This window comes from Grammomys surdaster, unplaced genomic scaffold (assembly GCF_004785775.1).
Source record: "Grammomys surdaster isolate TR1022 unplaced genomic scaffold, NIH_TR_1.0 126660, whole genome shotgun sequence".
Taxonomy (NCBI): Eukaryota; Metazoa; Chordata; class Mammalia; order Rodentia; family Muridae; genus Grammomys; species Grammomys surdaster.
In genome coordinates this window covers 3,591,383-3,617,452 of record NW_021621449.1, presented here as the reverse complement: position 1 = coordinate 3,617,452, position 26,070 = coordinate 3,591,383, and the positions used below count along the sequence as shown (strand labels likewise).

The 26,070-nt window shown below is 39.5% G+C and overlaps 1 protein-coding gene across 3 annotated transcripts in view; it reads right to left on the bottom strand.

The window, feature by feature from the left end:
- Positions 1 to 26,070, bottom strand: part of LOC114615350 (C-type lectin domain family 4 member A-like) — a 74,796-nt gene that overhangs the window by 9,561 nt on the left and 39,165 nt on the right. For 2 of the 3 annotated variants that reach the window (XM_028761076.1, XM_028761075.1), the window contains 2 exons: positions 12,327 to 12,478; positions 3,908 to 4,020 (listed from right to left, as the gene is read on the bottom strand). In XM_028761076.1, coding sequence (XP_028616909.1) covers positions 3,908 to 4,020; positions 12,327 to 12,478 — 265 coding nt within the window. Of the gene's footprint in view, positions 1 to 3,907; positions 4,021 to 12,326; positions 12,482 to 12,605; positions 12,675 to 26,070 lie in introns of all 3 variants that reach the window. The other variant, XM_028761074.1, reaches the window with a different exon arrangement.

Below are 26,070 nucleotides of genomic sequence, written 5' to 3'. Positions count from 1 at the left end.
GATTATCAAGAACAGCAAAACTAACTGCTTTAAAAATCCTATTGTGTAGTTCAAATGTCTTGCCCTGACCAATCTAATGAATTAATTAATGGGCCCTTTATACTAAACTAATTTAAACCGAGCAGATGTTAAGTTAAATGAAAAAGTTTACTGCTCAGTGTATCTGTTAACATTATTTTTAACAACCATCTGCTTAATTTTTTTTGTTTTTGACTTACAGATAATCTCGTAAAGGACATACTTTAGATTCACACACATGTAATGAGCTAATTTACTGTTTTTAGAACAGTTGAAACTCACCTCACTAAAGAAAAATTCAGTGAAACCTCTTTACAAAGTATGTATTATGTAAACCAAGATCATTTGTCTAGTAATTGAATTATCTTAACATCATATCTCAGAATTTTATTGTAATTGAGAGACAAAATTAAAAATATTTTTAATGTTTTCATATTGTTCCAGAGTTCTAAAAAGAAACTTAAGAGTTGATAAAGACAATAAGAATGATAGAATTAGAGCATGATTTTGAATAGCAGTTACATAGCAGCTGAGGCAACAGAAAGGGAGTAAGTGGAAGAGCCAAACGTAACCCTGGACCCGTGAGTGGACGTTAGGAGCCTGAGGGGAGGAAATGCAGTGGGTGGCTTGATGTTGATGTCGCCAGACTCTTAGATGTTGAGAGCAGCTTGACTACTGGACTCCATTGAGCGCATTCAGGCAATGCCTCTTACAGCCTAAAGTGGAATCTACTGTGAGCTTCAGATAACAGGAAGATAGTCTAGTGATTAACAGAAGAAAACTGATGGAATAGTACCCTTTTGATCCGGATTGTAGCACTGCTAGCCTAGGTTCTTTTGGTGATAGATGTAATTTAAATGGAAAGTTCCATATATATGTATATATTGACTAGGTCTTAAAACCTTGCTAATATGGTTGCCTACCACCTCAAACTCCACATCTTGCAAAGTTTAACATCGGAGGGGCCTTTCTTCAAGTAATGGGCATTCTGTTGTGATGCAGTTAGCTTTATGGTGCATAGACGTCCATAATTTGAGCCATGGATGCTCATGTGTACTTGACAGGCCAGACTATGAAGAACCCAATGTCAAATCCAAGCTTCTCCATGTATGCCTTAGGTTGAATTTGTTTTCAAGTTACTAGCTTGTACTGGCTTACACAGTCACACTCATCTCTGTTTTATTTTACGCTTAGTCATATTTAAATCCAGAATTTAATAGTCTACTAGAAAGATAAATGAGATGCATGAATATAAAAATATATAAGGGAAAGGAGATGGTAAACTATTTATAACTTTATTATATTACTAACATTTCAAAATTTATTAGTTGCTTATAAATTGTATAGTTACAAAATGTCTGTGCTCTATTAATCAGAAGATTGTGGCTGGCTAATTTTACTGGAGTTTTCAATGCAGTTGCCATTGTGGAAGGTTTTTTGCATTAATTAAAAAGTGGGTAAAACATGGCTTTAACCTCAGCGTGTCAAATGTACAGAACACATGCTTTCAGCATGTGAGTGGCATTGGCTGTGCACTTGAATTAGTGACAGTTGCTCAGCCTGAACAGCTGTGAAATGGGGTGAGATCCAGTTATGGTTCATTCTTACTTTAGAGGTTTAGTATTTGGAAGTTTGATTGACTGGCACATTCTATCATTGTCATAACTTAAATAATTCAGTTAAAGTTTTTTAAACACGATTTGATATTCTAGGGCTTTTCTTTTTTAAAAAATGAGAAGCAGGTAAAGAACTGTAAAGATTTGGGACTTCTTTGTGGCATCGTGAAAATAAATAAGCCAATGTGAAAGGAAAAAAAAATGGGAACCAGAGCTAAACAGAAAATTCTCAACTTTGGAAACCCAAATGGCCAAGATGCACCTAAAGAAATGTTCAACATCCTTAGTCATCGGGGAAATGCAAATCAAAACAACCCTGAGATTCTACCTCACACCAGTCAGAATGGCTAAAATCAAAAACTCAGGTGATAGTAGATGCTGGCAAGGATGTGGAGAAAGAGAAACACTCTCCCACTGCTGGTGAGATTGCAAGCTGGTACAACCACTCTGGAAATCAAACTGGAGGCTCCTCTGTAAATTGAAAATGCTACTACCTAAGGATCCAGCTATACTACTCCTAGGTATATACCCAGAAGATGCTCCAATATGGAATAAGAACACATGCTCCACTATGTTCATAGCAGCCATATTTATAATATCCAGAAACTAGAAACAACCCAGATGTCTCTAAACAGAGGAATGGATACAGAAAATGTAGTACATTTACACAATGGAATACTACTCAGCTATTAAAAACGATGACTTCATGAAATTCACAAACAAATGGATGGATCTAAAAAAATATCATCCTGAGTGAGATAACTCAGTCACAAAAGAACAAGCATGGTATGTACTCACTGATAAGTGGATATTAGGCAAAGTGTGTGGAATACCCAAGATACAACTCATAGACCTGATGAAGCTCAAGAGGAAGGAAGATTAAAGAGTGAATTCATCAGACCTACCTAGAAGGGGAAACAAAATAATCAAGGGAAGCAGAGGGTGGGAGATTGTTGAGAGGAAGAGAAGAGGTGGAGGGGAAAAAGAGGGGAAGAATGAAGTATGGGAGGAGATGGAGGAGATGTACAGAGGGTCATGAATTTGCACAGAAGTGTGTAGCAATGGGGGATGTGGACCTGGGGGTAGCAACCAGAAAGTCCCAGATGCCAGGAACATAAGATCCTCCCAGGACACAACAGGGATGACACTAGGTGAAATACCTCACAAAGGGGAGGGAGAACCTATCAAATCCATATACAGAGCTTAGGCATGCCCCCCCCTGTTGAAGAATGGGCCTCCCCATCTCCAAAATTTTAATGCAGAATTGCTCCTGTCTAAAGGAAATACAGAGACAAAGAGTGGAGCAGAGAAAAGCCATCCAGAGACTGCCCCACCTGGAGATCCATCCCTCATGCAGACACCAAACCCAGACACTATTGGGAATGCCAAGAAGTGCTTGCTGACAGGAGCCTGATAAAGCTGTCTTCTGAGAGGCTCTGCCAGATCCTGACCGGTACAGATGTGGATACTCACAGCCAACCATCGGACTGAGCACAGTGGCTCCAATGGAGGAGCTTGGGGAAGGACTGAAGGAGCTGAAGGGGCCTTATCTGGCATCAATGGGAAGGGAGGCCCTTGGTCCTGTGAAGGCTTGATGCTCCAGTATAGGGGAATGTCAGGGTGGAGAGGGGAGAGTGGGTGGGTGGGTGGAGGAACACCCTCATAGAAGCAGGGTAAGAAAGAATGGGATAGGAGGTTTGCAGAAGAGAAACTGGGAAAGGGGATAATATTTGAAATGTAAATAAATTTAAAACCCAATTAAAAAATAAAATAAAGGAACTCCAGAGCTGGCTCAGACATTAAGGGTGATTGCTGCTTTTCTAGAAAACATGAGAGTTCTGTTCCCAGAATCCATATTAGTAAGGTTATATACCTGGAACACCAGTTCTAAGAGTTACAACAACTGTTTATGAGCTACCCATATGCATATGGCAGACACTCACAGAGATACAAATAAAAATGAATTAAATCCTATTTTTAAAGATGTAGATGGGAGACTAAAAGCATGATAAAAAAAATCTATGTGTAAAGACCTTGGTTGGGTGCTTATCATTCTATACTCTTCAAACTCAATTCCCTCATCTCAACTGGAAATATCAATAATGTGTGCCCCAGAAGAGTTGGGTGATGAATAAATGGGAAAGTAAAAGTTACTTCATCCCCAGCAGTTACACTAGGAGGGTGATAGTTTAGTTTTATAACCAACAGCTGGAATACCCTAAATTCTTCTCATGATTCAGAACCAAGAACTCCTCTTGTAAGTCTACACTCACGTGGCACTCTCATTGTATGGCATCTGATCAATCCATTGCCATTGTCGATGACCTGGATCTGAAAGTCCTATAAAATAAGCAGCAGCCTTGTCCAGGATTCCGGTGATGAAATCCTAAGAGGAAAGAGAGATACAGCCTTCAACCTTTATTGAGCAATTCTTTTCTGTTATAGGATTTTTTTTATAAGATCTTCTAAAATAATTTTAATGATGCAAAATTATAGGGTTCAATATGATGCACATATACAAATACACAATAATCAAATCCTACTTCATCTTTATAGACCCTTAAATATTTCTCAATTTTCAGATTAATATATGATAATTGTACATTGCGGAAGTACACTCTGATAGTTTAACTAATTTTTTTTTCTTGTCACACAGAGATGAGAAGACAAAGGATCAAGGAGTAGAAGAATACCCCCTAGTCTTCCACCAGGGAAGATCAGCATGCTTGCCCCTCCCCCACACCCCACAGCTTGCCTGTCTCCCAGAAGGTCTACAATAACTAGGGACACAGGTGAGATACTGGCCTAAATATCCAACCAGCTGGGATCGTCACAGAGCCCAGCAGACAAGGGAACTATCCCCTCTGCCCAAGCCCCATCATCCTTCTGATCTGCACTGTCACAGAGGGCAGATTGGCAGGCCTGCTCCTCTCCCAACTCCTACAGCCTGCCTGTCTCCCAGGAAGTCTGCTATAACCAGGGACACAGGTGAGACCACCGCCTAAACAACCACACCAGCTGGGATGCCCTTAGAGTCCAGCTGACATGGAATCTATCCTCTCTACCTGACCTCCATTTTCTTTCCAGTCTTCAACTAGGGAAGAACCTGACACCAGACCCTAAACACTGCTTGTCTCCCAGGAGGATCACATTAACCAGAGACACAGGAGGACTGCTCAAACAAAGGACACAGGAGGACTATTCTAATCAGGGACACAGGAGCCCCTGACCCTTACAAGAGATATCACTGTCTGCCTCCCAGAAGGCTTGCTCTAACCCAAGTCACAGAGATCTACCTGCCTCCAAGGAGGCAGGCTCCAGTCAGAGATACCCTGGGAGTTAGTACCAGAGATAACCAGGTGGCAAAAGGCAAGGGCAAGAGCATAAGCAACAAAAACTAATGCCACTTAGCACCATCAGAACCCAGTTCTCTCACCACAGCAAGCCCTGGACATCCTAATGTACATGGAAAGCAAGATTCTGACATAAAATCCCATCTCATGAAAATAATACAGGCCTTTAAGGAGAATAAATGACTCCCTTAAAGAAATACAGGTAAGCACAGGCAAACAGGTAGAAGCCCTTAAACAGAAAACATAAAAATATCTTCAAGAAATATAAGAAAACACAATAAAGCACTTGAAGAAATTGAACAAAATGGTGCAAGACCTAGAAATGGAAATAGAAACAATAAGAAAATCACAAATGGAGGCAACTCTGGAGATGGAAAACCCAGGAAAGAAATCAGAAGCTGCAAATAATTGTATTTGTTATATCACGAACAGAATAAAAGAATAAAGAGAGAATTTCAGGCACAGAAGATACCATGGAAGATCTTGGCACATAGGTCAAAGAAAGTACAAAATATAAAAAGCTCCTAACCCAAAACATCCAGGAAATTCAGGATACAATGAAAAGACCAAATGTAAGAATAATAGGAATCAAAGAGAGTGAACATTCCCAGTTCAAAGGACCAGAAAACATCTTCAACAAAAATCAAAGAAGACAACTTCCATGACCTAAAGAAAGAGATGGCTATAAACATACAAGAGCCCTACAAATACACTAGACCAGAAAAGAAAATCCTCCTGTCACATAATAATCAAACCACTAAACACAAAAAAAAAGAAAGAAGAATATTAAGGGTAGCTAGAGGGAAAAGCCAAATAACATATAGAGGCAAACCTATCAGAATTACACCAGGCTTCTCAACAAAGACTCTGAAAGCCAGAAGGTCCTGGACAGATGTCATGTAGACCTAAGAGAACACAAATGCCAGCTACTATACCCAGCAAAACTCTCAATTACCATAGATGGAGAAACCAAGATATTCCATGACAAAACCAAATTGAAACAATATCTTTCTACTGATCCAGCCCTACAGAAGACACTAGAAGGAAAATTTCAACACAAAGAGGTTAACTACACCCAAGAAAACACAAGAAATTAATCATCTCACAACAAACCCAAAAGAAGAGAATCACATACATATAATACCATCTCCAACAACAAAAATAATAGGAACTAGCAATTACTGGTCTTTAATATATCTCAACATCAATGGACTCAATTCCCCCAATAAAAAGACATAGGCTAACAAACTGGATATGTAAACAGGACCTAGCATTTTGCTGCATGCAGGAAACATACCTCAGTGACAAAGACCCACACTACCTCAGAGTAAAAGGCTGGAAAAAATTTTTTTAAATCAAATGGTCCCAAGAAACAACATTTCACCCTAAAATGAAAAATACACCTTTTTCCTAGCAACTTATGGAACCATCTAGAAAACTCACCATATAATTGGACACAAAAGAAGCCTCAAAAGATATAAGAATCCTTCCATCCCATGTGCAGTCACCAAAGGTAGACACTGATGTGGTTGTCAGGAAGTGCATGCTGACAAGAGCCTGATATAGATGTCTCCTTAGAAGTCTGCCAGAGTCTGACATATTCAGAGGCGGATGCTCACAGTTAACCATTGAACTGATCACGGGTTCCCAATGGAGGAGTTAGAGAGAAGACTGAAGGAGCTGAAAGGCCTGATGAGGAGAGCAACAATACCAACAAACCAGAGTTCCCAGGGTCTAAACCACCAGCCTGGGAGCACATAGGGAGGGACCCATGGCTCCAGCTATATATGTAGGGGAGGATGGCCTTGTCAGGCATAGGTGGGAGAGGAGATCCTTGGTCCCATGAAGGCTGGACACCAAGTGTGGGGGAATTCTAGGGTGGGGAGGTGGGAGTGGAGAGGTGGGTGGGTGCACATCCTCACAGAAGCAGGAAGAGGGGGGATGGGATAGGGGGTTCCTGGGCAGGGGGTTGGGGGTTATGGGGTAAGGGGAAAACATCTGAAATGTAAATAAAATATCCAATAAAAAAGATATAAGAATCCCTTGTATTCTATCAGATCACCACAGACTAAGGGTGGACTTCAATAGCAAAAAAAAAAAAAACAAAAACAAAAAGCAAAAAACAAAAAAACAAAACAAAAATAACAACAAAAAGCCCACATACCTATGGAAACTGACCAACCCTCTACTCAATAATAAATTAGTCAGGAAAGAAATAAAGAAACAAAAGACTTTCAAGAATTCAATGAAAATAAAGGCACAGTGTTTGGCTTGTGCCAGGAAGTAGCACTATTAGGAGGTATGGACTTGTTAGAGTATGTGTGTCACTGTGGGCATGGGCTTTAATACCCTTGCCTTAGCTGCCTGGAAGTCATTCTTCCACTAGGAGCCTTAAGATGAAGACATAGTACTCTCAGCTCCTCCTGAAGCATGCATGCCTGGATGCTGCTATGCTCTTGCCTTGACAATAATGGACTGAACCTCTGAACCTGTAAGTCAGCCTCAATTAGATGTTGTCCTTTTAAGAGTTGCCTTCGTCATGGTGTCTGTTCAAGTAGTAAAATCCTAACTAAGACACACAGCATACTCAAACTTATGGGACACAATGAAAGCAATGCTAAGAGGAAAATTCATAGCACTAAGTGCCCTGGTAGAGAAACTGGCAAGATCCTACATGGACAACTTAATAGCATACCTGAAAGTCCTAGAATAAAAAGAAGCAAACACACCCAAGAGGAGTCAATGGCAGGAAATAGCCAAATTCGAGGCCAAAATAAACAAATAGAAACAAAAGGAATGACACAAAAAATCAACAAAACCAAAAGCTGTTTTTTGGGGTTTTGTTTGTTTGTTTGTTTGTTTGTTTTTTAGAAAATCAGCAAGATACAAAAACTCCTAAACTAACTAACTTCAGGCACAGAGATGGTATCCAAATTAACAAAATCAGATATGAAAATGAGAGCTAAGAACAGAAACTGAGGAAATTCAAAAAATCATCAGATCCAACTACAAAAGCATATACTCAAAAAAAAACTGGAAAAATCAACATGAAATGGATGTTTTTCTAGACAAATACCTCATACCAAAGTTAAATCAACAGCATGTAAACCGTCTAAACAGCCTCCTATCCCCTGAGAAAATAGAAGCCATTAAAAACTTCCAAACCAATATAAAGCCCAACCAACCAAAGGCCCAGATGGCTACAGCACAGAATTCTACCAAACCTTCAAAGAAAAGCTAATACCAACCCTACTCAAAATATTCCATAAAATAGAAACAGGAGGGACATTACCTAATTCATTCTTTGAAGTCACAATTACTCTGATACCTAAATCACACAAAGACCCAACAAAGAAAAAGAACTTCAGAGCAGTTTTGCTTATGAATATTGATGCAAAAGTGCTGGATAAATTTCTAGCAAATCGAATCCATGAACTGATCAAAACCAAACTTCACATGGTCAAGTAGAGTTCATCCCAGGTATGCAAGGATGGTTCAATATATGGAAATCCATCAACATAATTGACTATATAAACAAACTCAGAAAAGAATCTTATTAGTGGCTGAAAACCATTTGACAAAATACAACACCCTTTCATATTAAAATTATTGAAGAGATCAGGAATTCAAGATCCATACTTAAACATAATAAAAGCAGTATACAACAAACCAACAGCCAATATCAAATTAAATGGAGAGATACTTGAAACAATCTCACTGAAGTCAGGGACAAGAAAAGGATGCATACTCTCCTCATATCTATTCAATATAGTACTTGAAGTTCTTGCTAGAGCAATAAGGCAGGAAAAGAAGAGCAGGGGGATGCAAAATCAGCAAAAAAGAATTCAAGGTATAACTCTTTGTATATGATATGATGGTATATATAAGTGACCCCAAATATCCTTCCTACCTTAGAACTTCTACAGCTGATAAACAACTTCAGCAAAGTAGCCAGCTATAAAATGAATTCAAGCAAATCAGTTGCCTTCCATTATACATATGATGAGAGGACGGAGAAAGAAAATAGGAAAACAACACCCTTCACTATAGTCATAAATAATGTAAAATATCTTGGTGTAATAATAATCAAACAAGTGCCAGGAGACAAGAACTTCAAATTCTCAAGAAAGAAATAAAAGAAGACATCAGAAAATGATCTCCCATGCTCATGGACTGGTAGGATTAACATAGTAAAAATGGCCATTCTACAGATTCAACACAATTCTCATGAAAATTCCAACACAATTTTTCACTGACATGGAAAGAGCAATTCTCAATTTCATATCGAAAATCAAAAAAACTAAGGATAGTAAAAATGATTCTTAATAATAAAAGGACCTCTAGCAGAATCACCATCTCTAACCTCAAGCTGTACTACAAAGCAATAGTGATAAAAACTGCATGGTATTGGTACAGAAACAGACAGGTCGAACAATGTAATAAATTTGAAGACCTATAAATAAACTCATATACTTATGGACACTTGATCTTTGACAAAGAGGCCAAAAATATGCAATGGATAAAAGGAAGCATCTTCAATAAATGGTGCTGGTCTAACTGGCAGTGTTTATGTAGAAAAATAAAAATAGGTCCATATTTTTCACCTTGCACAAAGCTCAAGTCCAATTTGGATCAAGGACCTCAACATAAAACCTGAGTCTAATATTGAGTCTAATAGAAGAGAAAGTAGGAAAGAGCCTCAAACTAATTGGCATCACGGTGGGGGAGGGGCAGAATTTTCTAAACAGAACTCTAATGGCCCAAGCTCTAAGATCAAGAATTGATAAATGGGACCTCATGAAACTGAAATGCTTCTGTAAGGCAAAGGACACAGACAATAGGACAAATCAACAACCTACAGATTGTGAAAAAAAAATCTTTAACTCGACATCTGATAGAGGGCCAATATGCAAAATATATAAGAAACTCAAGAAGCTAACCTCCAAAAACAAAAAAATAAACCAATCATAAGATGAGATATAGAGCTAAACAGAGAATTCACAACAGAGAAATCTTGAATGGCCAAGATGCACTTAAAAAAATGTTCAAAATCCTTAGTCATCAAGGAAATGCAAATCAAAACATCCCTGAGATTCTACCTCACACAAGTCAGAATGGCTTAGATCAAAAACTAAGGTGACAGCACATGTTGATGAGGATGTGGAGAAAGAGGAACACTCCTCCATTATTAGTGAGCTTGCAAACTGGTGCGAACACTCTGGAAACCAATCTGGAGGTTCTTCAGAAATTGGAAATGGTTTTATTTGAAGACCCAGCTATACCACTCCTGGACATATACCCAAAAGATTTTCCACCACTCCATGACACATGCTCCACTGTGTTCATAGCAGCTTTATTTATAATAGCCAGAAGCTTGAAACAATCCTGATGTGACTCAACCAAAGAATGAATACAGAAATTCAATTATTAAAAATAAGAACATCATAAATTTTTCAAACAAATGGATAGAATTAGAATATATCGTCCTGAGGGAGGTAACTCAGACCCAAAAGGTCACGCACGGTTTTTACTCACTAACAAGTGGATATTAACCAAAATGTACAGAATACCCATGATACAACTCAGACCTTATGAAGCTTAACACAAAGGAAGGCCCAAGTCTGCAGACTTCAATCCCACATAGAAGGGTGAAGGAAATAATCAAGAGAGGCAGATGGAGGGATGGACCTGGGTGAGAGAGAAGAGGGAATGAGGGGAAAGTTGGCAGGACTTGGTATGAGGAAAAATAGGAGAGAAGCCCAGAGGACCAAGAGAATGAATGGGAAATGTGCATCATGGGAGTAGAAGGGGAACCTCTTGAAAGTCCCAGAGACTTGGGATGTGAGAGGTTCCCAGGACTCAATGGTGATGACCTAGCAAAACTGCCCAACAGTGGAGAGATGGAACCTGAAGAGACCACCTCTAGTAGATAGACATGGCCCCAGATGAAACATGGGGCCATCCACCCTTCTCCAAAATTTTTGACCAGGAATTGTTCCTGTCTAAATGAAATGCAGGAACAAAAATGGAGCAGAGACTGAAGGAAAGGCCATCCAGTGACCAGCCCAACTTTGGATCCATCCCATACACAGGCACCAAACCCTGACACAATTACTGATGCTTGCAGACAGGAGCCTAGCATGGTTATCCTCTGAGGCCTATCAGCAGCTGACTGAGACAGATGCAAATACTAAAAGCCAACCAGTGGTCTGAGGTCAGGGACCTCTATAGAAGAGTTAGGTGAAGGATTGAAGGAGCTGAAGAGGATTACAACCTCAAACCTTTGGGACCTCCCAGAGACTAAGCCACTAACCAAACAGCATACATGGGCTGGCCCATGACTCTTGGCACATAAATACCAGAGGATTGCCTTGTCTGGCCTCAGTGGAAGAGGATGTGCCTAATATGTAGCAACTTGATACCCCAGGGATGAGGGATGCTGGTGGGGGTGAGGTGGTGGAGGGTAGTTGAATGGGGAAACACTCTCTCAGAAGCAAATGGTAGGGGGGATGGAGTGAATAACTTGGGAGGAGGAAGGGTAGGAGATAGGGAAGGGATGAACATTTGGAATGTAAATAAATAAAATAATTTAATAAAATATTTTAAAATAGAAAATAATTAAATTAAAAATTAAAAAAAAGAAGAACCCTCCCCAAGAAGTGCACATCTTCTCCCCACCAGTAGTGCATGTCCTCTTTCCACATGCCTCCAGGAGTACACATCTTTTCCACCCCAGCCCAGGAATGCATGTCTTCTCCTCCATGCCCCCAGGAGTGCACTTTTCTGATTATCAGGACACAAAGTCATGACTCATGTTTTCACAACTCTAGAAACAATCTCTGTCCATGATCATAATAAATCTCATTTCAGACTTGCTCAACTCTTTGTTCACCAACACCATTCTTGATAGTTGTGCATAACAGACTTTTACACGTCTAATTATCCTCCATTGATAACTTTGTTTCTCGTGGTCATGACTCTACCAATTTGGACCTGTTTCCCTTCCTCTGTTAGCCAGATGATATTACAGGAAGCATTAGAGTACAGAAACCACAAATACTTCTTTCAAACAGAAATATTTCATACGTCCCTCTACCCTCATATGTTACAGTTTTGATGTCATGGTTCCTTGGGGGTTGCTTAGGTCCACTGAAACAGGATCAAGGTGTAGTACATATAAGCTGAAGCAACTATTCCTGCCTATATGGTAGAAAACCTTCTGCCCCCAACACTGACACCCATTTCAAAAAACTCCCTCTTAGTAGAAACAGGCAGAACATGCCAGGCCCAGGCCCAGGCCCAGGCCCAGGCCCAGGCCCCAGTCTCTCCCAAGATGCACCTCCTGTTTCTGGCTGTGGATCACTACCAGATGAGCACCCATTTGGGAGCAGTTTGCCTCACTCTCATTCCAAGATGCCCGGTTGGTCGATATGAAGTAGCAGTGGGAACCAAATGCCTTCCAGTCCATTGGACAACAGCTCCAGACTTTGTCTTTGGAGAAAAAAGGAAATGTAAGCACAATGTAATTAAGTAATCCTAAAAGTTGCTTGTGTGCAGAGAACACATGGAAGCTAGGACTCACAACTTCTCCCAGATGCAATAGGATTCCCTTACCACTCAGGTGCCAAGAAATTCATGTCTACCTCTATTATCAATAATGTGAGATCCCCTTTTCCCTTCTGGGGTGCTATCAGCAAAAGTCAGAAAAACAGAGTGTAAAGGACACCAGACTCTGAGGATACAAAGTGAACCCATCTGGGTCTCTAAAGAATATAATTCATAACATTAACACCAGAAATTTTCATAATATACATGTTGTACTTAATAAATACCAAGTTATGGTGCCAGTATTCTGACAGAGATTTTTAAATCTGTGATGATAAAAATACTTCACTAAAACGTTACAAAGATTCTAGAAATAAATGTAAAATAGAGTGCCTACAGAAAGTTTAAAATGTATATAAAAATCTAATGTATGTATATACAAATCTTTTTATCTGTTACTATATGTTTCTACATTTTATAATTGAAAAATATTTAAGACAATGAATTTTTAAATGCATTTTTATGGTATAATGGGGTTAACAGAGAAATCAGTTAACTAGAGAAACAAAAATCATAGAAATTGAATTAAATGACAGAAGCAAAACAGAAAGAAAGAAAGAAAGAAAGAAAGAAAGAAAGAAAGAAAGAAAGAAAGAAAGAAAGAAAGAAAGAAAGGAAGGAAGGAAGGAAGGAAGGAAGAAAGGAAAGAAAGGAGGAAAGAAAGAAAGAAAGAAAGAAAGAAAGAAAGAAAGAAAGAAAGAAAGGAAGGAAGGAAGAAGAAAGAAAGGCAGGCAATATCCTATCGTGATATTTAATCTGACTATAATAAATAAAAGAATGGTAAAAGACACAAAAAAATTGTTGAAAATGTTTTTTTTATATCTGATATTTTTTGTTATTCCAGATAAATTTGCGAATTGTTCTTTCTATCTCTGTGAAGAATTGAGTTAGAATTTTGATGGTAGTACTATCTGAGGACCCAGCTATACCACTCCTGGGCATTATTCACAGAAGATGCTCCAACATATAACAAGGACACATGCTCCACTGTGTTCATAGCTGACTTATTTATAATAGACAGAAGCTGGAAAGAACCCAGAAGTCCTTCAACAGAAGAATGGGTACAGAAAATGTGGTATATTTACACTGTGGAGTATTACTCAGCAATTAAAAACCATGAATTCATGAAATTCTTAGACAAATGGATGGAATAAAAAATATCATCCTGAGTGAGGTAACCTAGTCACAAATGAACACACATGGTATGCACTCACTGATAACTGAATATTAGCCCAAATGCTCAGAACACCCAAGATAAAATTCATACACATGAAGCTCAAGAAGAAGGAAGAACAAAGTGTAGGTGCTTTGGTCCTTCTAAAAAGGGAAACAAAATACTCATGGGAGCAAATATGGAGATGAAGTGTGGAGCAGAGACTGAAGGAAAGGCCATTCAAAGAATGCCCCTCCTGGAGATCCAACTCATATACAGTCACCAAACCCAGACACTATCGTGAATGTCAAGAAGTGCATGCTGACAGAAGCCTGATATAGCTGTCACCTGAAAGGCTCTGTCAGAGCCTGACAAATACAGAGGTGGATGCTCGCAGCCAACCATTGGACTGAGCACAAGGTTCCCAATGGGGTCCCCAATGGAGGAGTTGTTAGAGAAAGGACTGAAGGAGCTCAAGGGGTTTACAACCACATAGAAAAAACAGTAATATTAACCAATCAGACCCTCCCCCAGAGCTCCCAGGGACTAAATCATGTACCAAGGAGTACACATTGAGAGTCGGGCATCAAAGGGAGGAGGAGCCCTTGATCCTGTGAAGGCTCAATGACCCAGTATAAGGGAATGTCAGGGCAGGAAGATGCGAGTGAGAGGGTGGGGGAACAACCTCATAGAGTCAGGAGGAGGGGGAATAGGAAAAGGGGTTTCCAGGTGGAAGAGAACCAGGAAAGGGAAGAACATTTGAAATATAAGTTAAAAATATCCAATAAAAAATAAATTAAAAAATGGGGTCCAGAATTAAACAGAGAATTCTCAACTGAGAAATCTTGAGTATCTGAGAAGTACTTAATGAAATGTTCAACATCCTTAGTCATCAGGGAAATGCAAATCAAAACATCCCTGAGATTCCACCTCACACCAGTCAGAATGGCTAAGATTAAAAACTCAGAAGACAGCAGATGCTGGCAATGATGTGGAGGAAGAGGAACACTCCTCCATTGTTGGTGGTATTGCAAGCTGGTACAACCACTATGGAAATCAGTCTGGCGGTTCCTCAGAAAACTGGAAATAGTATTACCTGTGGATCCAGTGATACCACTCCTGGGCATATACCCAAAAGATTCTCCAACATATAATACGGATGTATTCTCCACTATGTTCATAGCAGCCTTATTTATAATAGCTAGAAGCTGGAAAGAACCCAGATGTCCTTCAACAGAGGAATGGATACAGAAAATGTGGTGCATTTACACAATGGAATACTACTCAGCTGTTAAAAACAATGAATTCATGAAGTTCTTCGGCAAATGGATAGGACTAGAAAATATCATCCTGAGTGAGGTAACCCAATCACAAAAGAACATACATGGTATGCACTCACTGATAAGTGGATATTAGCCCAAAATCTCACAATACCCAAGACATAACTCACAGACCACATGAAGCTCAAGAAAAAGAAAATCCAAAGTGTGGGTGTTTCAGTCCTTCTTAGAAGGAGTAACAAAATACTCACAGGAGCAAATATGAGACAATGTGTGGGGCAGAAACTGGAGAAGGGACCATCCAGAGACTTCCCCACCTTGAGATCCCTCCCAGATACAATCACCAAATGCACTGACAGGACTGTTATAGCTGTCTCCTGAGAGGCACTTCCAGAGCCTGACATACAGAGGCAGATGCTCACAGCTAACCATCAAACTGATCACAGGGTCCCCAGTGGAGGAGTTAGAGCTAAGACTGAAAGAGTTGAATGGGCTTGCGGCACCATGGGGAGAGCAACAATACCAATCAACCAGAGCTCCCAGTGTCTAAACAGCTAGCCTGAGAACACACGTGGAGGGACCCATGTCTCCAGCTGTATATGTAGAGGAGAATGGACTTGTCAGGTATCAGTGCGAGAGGAAGGCCTTAGTCCCTTGAAGGCTGGATGCCCCAGAGAGGGGGAATTCTAGGGCAAGGAGTTGGGAATGGGTGGATGGGTGGGGACACACCCTCATAGAAATAGGAGAAGGGAGGATGGGCTAAGAGGTTTCTGGGTGTGAGAATGGGGAAAGGGGATAACATCTGAGCAGTAAATAAGTATAGTATCCAATAATTAAAAACAAACAAACAAACAAACAAAAACAGATAATGAAACTGGCTATAGCAGTCGAACATTTGAGACTTTTTAGCAGCAATTTAACATTACCCATATTACCAGGGTTCCTTATAATTGTCAAGGACAAGAGAATGTGTAAGGGGCCCATGGAACTTTAAAACAATATCCTCATAATATAAAAAGGGGGAGATATATACCCATACACCACAAGTTTATTTAAATCATGTTCTATTTATTTATTTATTTACTTATTTATTTATTTTAAATTTGGATGCCAAGAAACTTTTTGCTGAGTGTCTATTGCACTCTACAACTAGGCATACTTATGCATAAGTGAAAGGGAAGGATCCACTTACTGGCATAAGGCATGATCCTGATCAGGTAGTAAATATGGGGAAGAGGGCATGTGTGTGTGTGTTTTCTGCAGGATGCTGAAGGAGCATGGTGGCCACCAGAACAACAGATGAGACATGCTGATATCAGGACAAAGAATGATGCTGACCTCTGAGCTGGCTGAGTGCCCTGACAATGGTGACTCGGAAGCTATATTGGACATATGTTCCTGACCCACTATTGCTTATCTATACTTCTGATGGGATAAGCTTTCTTGCCTCAAGTTTTTAGACCTTGTGGAACAGATAATCAAGAAGAGAAGTTATAATGACTCTTGGATTGTTCTTAAATGTGACCAGTTATTCAGACTCAATCATAGACTGGTCTAGAAACCAATCCAATATTGGAAATAACAGTCTTTATTTGGAATTCTGGTTCTGGACATTTTCAGAGACATATGGAAGTGAGCTGCAGTTCTCAATGATGTTATGTTAGCAAGAAATAAAGTTGGGGCAGAATCTGGATTTCAAACAGGCATTAGCTCATGTGTTAATGCTGGGTACAGCATACAATGGCAAGGACTGCCTGCAGTAGGCCAGGATGGAGACATCTCAGAAGCCCCCAGCAGCTCCTTGTAAAGAGGATGGTGTCTAGGACCCTGAGAAGCAGGAGACACATCCCTCCAGGGGATCCACCATCAGAAATAAGGGACTGCCTGCAGTGGGCAGGGATGAAGACATCTCAATAGCCTGCAGCCGCTCTTTGGAAAAAAAAAAAAACAGTTGTTCCCATTTCTCCTAACCTTAGCCATGGACAATGGCTGTATAGATTTCATTTTTGCATGACTGTTTTTCAGTTGGCTTTGGTGTGCATAATTATTCTATTATATCTGACTTTCTTACTTCTTTCTCCTTCTGCTCTGCTGAATTCTGTGAAACTAGATGTTCCTTGATGTAATAATTCTTTTTTTTTTTTTTTTTTTTTTTTGGTTTTTCGAGACAGGGTTTCTCTGTGTAGTTCTGGCTGTCCTGGAACTCACTCTGTAGACCAGGCTGGCCTCGAACTCAGAAATCTGCCTGCCTCTGCCTCCCAAGTGCTGGGATTAAAGGCATGTGCCACCATGGCCTGGCTGATGTAATAATTCTTAAACAATTAAAAACTGAGGCATACAGCACAGCACAGTCCTAATGGCCCAGGTGGATGCTGTGTGTTCTCATCTTGAAAACAATGCAATAACTTCACAATGGTAGTTCCAGATTAATGCTTGACTTGCAAAGAAATTTGAAGAGATTATTAGAAAATGAAATAGAGCCAACACTGGGACTCCAAGAAAGGAAAAATCTATTGAAGTTATGAAATAAGTTTTACATAACATTTAAGAGTGGTTCCTAGATAAGGAAGTATAGAATACATAAAATCTTATACTAGTAAAACTAAGTCAAAACACTGGGACTCTTAGGAGAGTCATTGTGTGCAATGCACAGAAGTAGAAAGCTAGTGGAACTATTGAGTTAAGGGTTAACTTGATTCTTTCTGACCACTACCTGTCAGCTTTGCCCATGTCATTTATCATTAGAGCTTCACAGGAAAATGCAAGTAGCTGACCTCAGCGCTCTGAGCTCTGAAGTATAATAAGTTAAAAGTTAAAGTTTAAATAGTGATAAGTTTGCAATTATTATTATTTTGTGTACAGGCCTGGGAATAGGGAAGCCTGAAACTTTGGGGAACAATTGTAATTCTTAATTCTTTGTGGGATGTGGTTATTCTTTTGAATTTGATTTGACAATGACTATACAATGTTTTTTTTTTCTTCCTGCTTTTGGAGTATCAATAAAAGACGGGGCAAGAAAAAGGCGAGAGAAAATGAGAAGAGCATATGAAGAGTGAGTGAAGAAAGAATGTGAGAAGTGAATGAAAAGAGAATATGAAGACTGACTGAAGAGAGAATGTGAGGTGTGTACAGAGAGTGTAGGTATGAGGGAAAGGAAACTGTATGTGGTGTGTGTGAAGTGTATGTGAAATGTGTGTGAAGAGTGTGTATGAGAGTGAGAGGGAAACACACAGAGGTAAATAGGAGTATAGGAGTTCAAGAAAAGCACACTGGAGAAAAGCAGAGTGCACAGGAGAATGCAGAATGTGTGCAGCCTCAAGCTGCGAGTGAATGAGTGAGAAAGAAAGAAAGCAGAGAGTAAGAGAAAAGAGAGAAAGAAATTTTAAGCCTTGAAAAATTGCCTGTCAGCTTGTACCCAAAAAGTAGTCTGTGTATGTTTATTATGTGCCTTCCAGATATCCCCTGCTTCAGTTGAGAACTCAGATCCTGTGTCGAGGCTGGACTCCGACATGTTAAGGCTCTTTTAATTGTCAAGTTAAAATTACTTTTGTTACTTTTATACTATTTAATGTAAATTGCATTGGTTGTACACCTTCTAATTGTGTTTGTGTTTTGAAATCCAACATGTCAGTTACAGAGGGCTATCAACCAGAGTTTGTTTTAGTGCCCTGAGTATCACAGAACCTTTATATTCTAAAAATAGCTTGCAAGTCCTAGAAGAATTGAGTCAGACTTTGAGCAGAAGCAAGAGGGTAGGGGGCTTAATTACTGCTGGTATAACAGCTTTAATTACACTAATAGCTAGCCCCACAGCTTCTGCAATTAAATTGCTGTGACAAAAGAAGTTAAGACAACTACTTTTGTTAATCATTTACAAAAAAAATGTTACAAACATGTTGCATATACAAGAGGATTTATATAGACATTTGAAAGAATGGATTGATGCTCTTTATCCTGTTCAAATTATTGGAATAAGGTTCAGAATTTAAGGGTAAAGAGCCATCTTGAGCATCATGCCAAAACATTGGATTCATGTTAGTTCTAAAATTTACAGTGGTAGTCATTATAATTAGGAAGAAGTTTAATGACACCTGCAATGTATTTGGCATAATTCTAACACCTCTCTGGAAGTTTTAATGATATATAGGAAGCATATAAATTTCAAGAATGTTGCTCTGCTGAGTGTTGATGCTGTAGATACTGCAGATAAAATTACCTACGGCCTGAGGTCATAGGTATTTCTATTTTTGTCAAGATACAAGAATAGCATATATAGCTTGATTATACTGGCCCTTTTAGTCCTGGGAATACTTTTATTCCTGCCCATCATGTTAAAGCTTGTCTTTAACAACTTCAACATGTTGGCAGCAAAAGTACATGACTTGAACCTGAAAATGGATCCCCAGAGAGGAGTTATTAAATTAACAGGCTGGCAAGCCAAAGATGGGTAAGATTCTGAACAGAGCATTATCAACCTAAGACATAAGTACATTGCTTTGGATAATGTATATTCCATGACTGGTAGGGGAGGTATTCTTGGTAGAATGACCTAAGACAGGCTCAGTCTTGTTAATAAAATAAAAAAGGGGGAAAGGCAGAGAGCCTTTGGGGCTTCTTGGCAAGAATTTGACATGGGCCAAGGACAAGGAAATGGGCTACTTGGCAGGAATATGACATTGGCCAAGGTCAAGGAAGTTGGCTTCAGGCAGGAATCTGACATTAGGCTAGAACCAAGAATTAATTTCAGATAGGAATCTAAATCTTAGGCTAAAACAATGAAGTAATTTCAGACAGGAATCTAAATTTTAGGTTAGAACAAGGAAGTCAGCTTTAGACAGGAAAATGACTTTGGGCTAGGACAGGGAAGTTGGCTCAGATAATTTGGCCATCCTGAACAGCCCTTAGAAACAGTTATCACGGGAGAGTTCACGAAACTGTGTTTAATGCCTTGCTTGGTTTTTGACTATTTGTGTTTATTATCTTGCTTGTTCCTTGACTATTTGCATCTATTGCGTTGCTAGTCCCTCAACCTAGAACTGACCTTAATACATGCTTGTAATCAAAATGGTACAAAAGCAAAAAAGAGGAGGGGGGATGGGATAGGCGATTCTAGGGAGAAGAATTAGGGAAAGGGGATGACATCTGAAATGTAAATAAATAAAATATCCAATAAAAAAAGGGAAAGCACAAGATTGTAAAAAGTTTTAAAAAAAAGAAAGAAAGAAAGAAAGAAGGAAGGAAAGAAAGAAAAGAAATCAGTCTGATGGTTCCTCAGAAAATTGGAAATAATTCTATCTAAGGACCCAGCTATACTACTCCTGGGTATATACCCAGAAGATGCGCTAACATAAAACAAGGACACATGCTCTACTATGTTCATAGCAGCCATATTTATAATAGTCAGAAACTGGAAACAACCCAGATGTCCCTCAACAGAGGAATGGATACAGAAAATATGGTACATTTACACAGTGAAGTACTACTCAGCTATTAAAAACAATGACTTCATGAAATTTGCAGGCAAATGAATGGAACTTGAAAATATCATCCTCCCAAATGAGGTAACCCAGTCACAAAAGAACACATATGGTATGTACTCACTGAGAAGTGGATATTAGCCAAGAAGAAACTTGGAATATCCATGATACAAGTCACAGACCATATGAAACCCAAGAAGAAAGAAGATCACACCAAAGTGTGGATGCTACAGTTCTACTCAGAAGGGGGAAGAAAATAATCTCTGGGAAGTAGAGGGAGAGAGAGAACTGGGCAGGAGAGAAGAGGGGCAGGGAAAGGGGGGCAGTTCAGATATGTGAGGAGATGGGGGAGAAGTACAGAGGATCAGGAATTTGAAAGTAGGTGTATAGCAGTGGGGGAGGGGAGCTGGGGGAGCCACTAGAAAGTCTCAGATGCCAGAGACCCAAGAGATTCCTAGGACCCAACAGGGAAGACATTAGCCCAAATACCCAAGAAAGGTGAGAGAGAACCTGTAGAGTCCATATCCAGTAGATGGATAGGCATGGCCCCTAGTTGAGGGATGGGGTAACCCAACCACTTCAAAAATTTTAATCCAGAATTCCTCCTGTCAAAGAGAAATTCAGGGACAAAGAGTGGAGCAGAAACTGAAGGAAAGGCCATCCAGAGACTGCCCTACCTAGGGATCCATCCTATCTGCAGACTCCAAACCCAGACACTATTGCTGATGCCAAGAAGTGCTTACTGACAGGAGCCTAGTATACTGTCCCCAGAGAGGCTCTGCCAGAGCCAGACCAAAGCAGATGAGAATGTACACCGCCAAACATCGGGCTGAGTGCAGGGACACCAGTGGAGAATTTAGGGCAAGGACTGTAGGATCTGGAGGGGTTTTCAGACTAATAGGAAGAACAACAATATCAACCAATCAGATCCCCGAAAGCTCCCAGGGACTAAACAACCAACCAAAGAATACAAAGTGGGAAATATATGGCTCCAGCTGGATATGTAGCAGAGGATTGCCTTATCTGGCATCACTGGGCAGGAAGGCCCTTGGTCTTGTGGAGGCTTGATGACCCAGGATAGGGGAATGCTAGGGCACTGAGGGAGGACTGGGTCAGTGGGTAGGGTAGAACCATCATAGAGGCAGGGGGAGGGGAGGGGATAGGGAGCTTTTGGAGGGGAAACAGAAAAGGGAGGGATAACATTTGAAATGCAAATAAATAAAATAACCAAGAAAAACGAAAAAAGACATGAAAAATAAAAAAAGAATTGAGAAACACATTTTAGCAGACATACAGAGATATATTTACAAACACATATATATCTCTGTGTGTTTAAATGGAAACGAAGACTATCAAAGATATGGGAAAACATCAGACAATGGGAGGAGATGGAAGAATGAATGGCCAAAGCATGCAGGGTTAAGTGAGCTACTAAGAAATTACATTTTCAATGATAAACATAAACAAGGCTGAAACAACTAAAAATAGTATATCCTACTAAGAAGAACATGGACAGATATAGACAGATGCATTATTCTGTCTCTTGGGAAACCTAACCCAATATCCTACAGTAGGATGGGCTATATTTGGCAATATCCTTCCAAAAGTTATACTTTAAAAAAAAATGAAGAAAAAAAATCAAGATGTTTTGTATGGTGTTGAGGATGCCGGGAAGTGCTAGCTGACAGGAGCCTGATATAGCTGTCTCCTGAGAGGCTCTGCCAGAGCCTGACAAATACGAAGGAGGATGCTGGTAGTCAACCAATGGACTGAGTGCAAGGTCCCCAATAGAGGAGTTGGAGAAGGGACTAAAGGAGCTAAGGGGGGTTGCAGCCCCATGGGGGGAGCAACAGTGTCAACTGGCCAGACCTCCTGGAGCTCCTGGGGACTGGATCACCAACAGTTGCATGTGGCAGAGGATGGCCTTATTGGACATCAGTGGAAGGAGCAGCCCTTGGGCCTGAGGGTGTTCAATGCCCCAATGTAGGGGAATGCCAAGGAGGGAAGATGGGAGTAGGAGGGTAGGGGAGTACCCTCATAGAGGCAGGGGGATGGGAGATGGGATAGGTGATTTCTGAAGGGGAGACCTGGAAAGGGGAAATCATTTGAAATGTAAATAAAGAAAATATCCGATAAAAAAAGGGAAAAAATCAGGGTTTTTCTTTATTTTACATTTAATTAAAATATAATTATATCATTTCTTCCTCCACTTTCCTCCAATCCCTACCAGGTTTCCTCTTCTCTATCAAATTCATGACCTATTTTTATTGTTACAAGAGCTACAGGCAATGAAAAACTGCCAAGTTAATCTTTTTAAGGGATGCACCTCCTAATTGGTTATATAATAATTATGCTTAACTTTAAAAACCTATCCTTTTATCCTTTTATCAACCAAACACAACATAGCAAGATGCAATAAGACTACAAATAAACATCCATGACAAGGCTGGTCAATGTCCAATAGAAGGAAAGTGTCCCATGAGAGAGGGAAAAGAGGAAACAGTGAATGTAGGAAATACGGGAGGTCTTAGGACTTGGGGAAGGGTACAGAAGGGAAGCTTCAGTTGGGATATACTGTATGAGAAAAAATAGATTGTACAAAAAGAAATAAAAGATTTAGAATACTTAAAAGATATGCTTTTAAATTGCTTACTTTAAATAGAACATCAGGTGAATTCAACAGTCTGTAATAATTTTTCTATTTTAGACTGCATGTACAATGTGATTAGACTAGCATTTCACACCTGTCATCTTCCGCCTCAAAAATAGTTACTCAAATTTTAATAGAGCAATATTCTGTAATATACCAGATCAGTCATCCTGCTAATCAGAATCATTTAAAACAAGGATCTTCTGAAAATGTATCCCAATCAAGAGAAGACTGAAGAGATGTGACAGCTTAATTCAATGCAGTGTCCAGAAGAAAGTCGGGTAATTGTAAACTTCAATCAGTGTTGCCATCAGTATTCACTCACTAGTTGTCGTAACCATGTTTGCTTATATAAGATGTACATATAAGAACAGTGTATGTATATGTTGGGTTAGAACAGTATCTTTATATCATCATGTGAAATCTCCTCTAAATTTAAAAGTGTTCTCAAGGAATCTACTAAAGCTTTAAATAATTTGTTTTCTTGATACCAGGTTTCATTTTCTTCAAATTACACATATAAGCTGGGATGAGAAACAGGAAGTGTGCAGAGATGGTTTAGAATGAAACAGACTCAAGAAAAATATAATAATAGAAGTCTCTTCACAAACAAGACTGTGTAAACAAATGGAGGTATACATGTCAGATTTTCTAGTCCAATGTAAATGTACATATGGATTCCAATTTTCAGTCCATGCCATCTCACAATCTATTAGAAATATTTCAGGCAGACATCTACTCAAGTTCAGGCCAGCCAGAAGGACAAGAAGGCATTCTGTCTGTGGAACACTTTCACTCCCTCAGTCCTCACAGACAAAATCCTCCACAACCATCACTACTTTGCCTTGTTCCTGATCCCAACTCCAGACCCTATCTTCTGATCAGGTTTAGGCCACACTAGCCAGAAAACTAGTAGACAAACTCAGACTGAGACTCACTGCTGGACCAGAGGCCAGTCAGATACCAGAACTCCAGGTAGACTGCCTTGCCCTTGAATCTCCTCCACTTTCTTAGTGTACCCAGACACTACTCTCAATATCCCCTAACTCTGTCCCAACCCACAGAGAACTCCTGCTGAACAAGGGATCATGTCTGCCTCCAGAAGTCCAGCTCCCAACTCAGGTAGAGACCATCTCTGCTCAACCACAGGCCATACAGACCATGAGACCAGAGACTAAACATAAACCAAGGAATAAAACATCCAGCAAACAAAAACTCATAAATCTCCACCTCAACCTATAATCATCCCAAGCCAAATGCCTGAACAGCAGGGTAAGAACACAATCAACAAAAGCCAAAATCTGTAGAATCCTTAGTCCCGTGCTAGCTTCCAGATCTCTTGGGCAGGAAGACCCAAGATTATAACCAGGGCTGGAAGATGTGCATGAGGTGTCGATGGGGATGTGCAGGGATAGGAAGATAAATGGATGCTGTATCTTTCCCACTAGAAGTTAGCAAATGGGAAGGTAGCAGGAATAGGAATGGGTAGGTAGCCTTGGCTTCTCAACAAGCAAGTGGAATGCATCTTGTTCTGCTTCTGGCATGGGTAAAATTTAATATTCTCCCATCTCTGTCAAAATGCTTAAAGCATTGCATATTAAAGTATTTAATGATAAATACTATGAAACCTGAAATGTACTTTACAACACTGAGGAGGGCTGGAGGTACAATTCAGCGGCTTATAGTGTATGAAATACTGGATTGATTCCCTAGCCTTGCAAGTAAAAGACTAAGTACATAAACAAATGAATGAATGAAGTTATGGCTATACATATGAAAGGGGATAGATTATGGCTTGATATTGTTGATGTTGAATTGTAAGTACAAAAGGATCCAACACATAATTTAATCTTCTTTTGTGTTTTACTTAATAACTTCCATAAATTGGAATGAAAAATAAATCCTTCCAACCTATAAATAAATAAATAATAAAACCAGTCAAGAAAATGTATCACCACCAGAGCCCAACTATCCTACTGCAAATCCTAAATATGCCAACACAGCTTAGGCACAAGAAAAAGACCTTAGAACGAACTTTATGAATATGACAGAGGTCCTTTAAAAGGAAATGAATAAATTCCCTAATGAAATCAAGAAAAACACAACCAAAAAAATGAAGATGAATGAATCCCCTGAAGAAAGCTGAGAAAAAACAAACTGTTGATAGAAACAATCAAAACATTTCAATACCTACAGATGGAAATGGAAGAATACAGAAAACATAAATTGAGGAAATTCTGGAGATAAAAAATCCTAGGTAGGTAGAGGAACAGGAAAAATAAACACAAGCATGAGTAACAGAATATAAGGGAAGGAAGATGGAATCTCAGGTATTGAAGATATGATAGAAGAAATAAATACTTCTGCCAAACAAAATATTTACTCCAAGAATTCCTGACACAAAACATCCAGGAAACTATGAAAAGACCAAACCTAAGAATAATAGGAATAGAACACGGGGAAGAATCCAAGCTCGAAGGCCCAGAATATATTTTGAACAAAGAAAAAGTTCCTAATCTAAAGAAGGAGACATTTATATAAGACAGGAAGCATACAAAACACCAAATAGATTGAACCAGAAAAAAATGGGGGGAGGAGTGTATAAAAACACGTAGAAATGAACAATTGTTTATTGAATGGCTGCAGAATCAGGAAAGAAAGAAATAAAAATATTAAAGACTTCCTAGAGCTCAATGAAAATGAAAGCACAACATACACAAACTTAGGGGGCACAAGGAAAGCAACAAAAAGAGGAAAATTCATAGCACTAAATACCTTCTTAAAGAAACTGAGGAGATCTCAGAGCAGTAACTTAACAGCACATCTGAATGCAGAAGAAGAAGAAGAAGAAGAAGAAGAAGAAGAAGAAGAAGAAGGAGGAGGAGGAGGAGGAGGAGGAGGAGGAGGAGGAGGAGGAG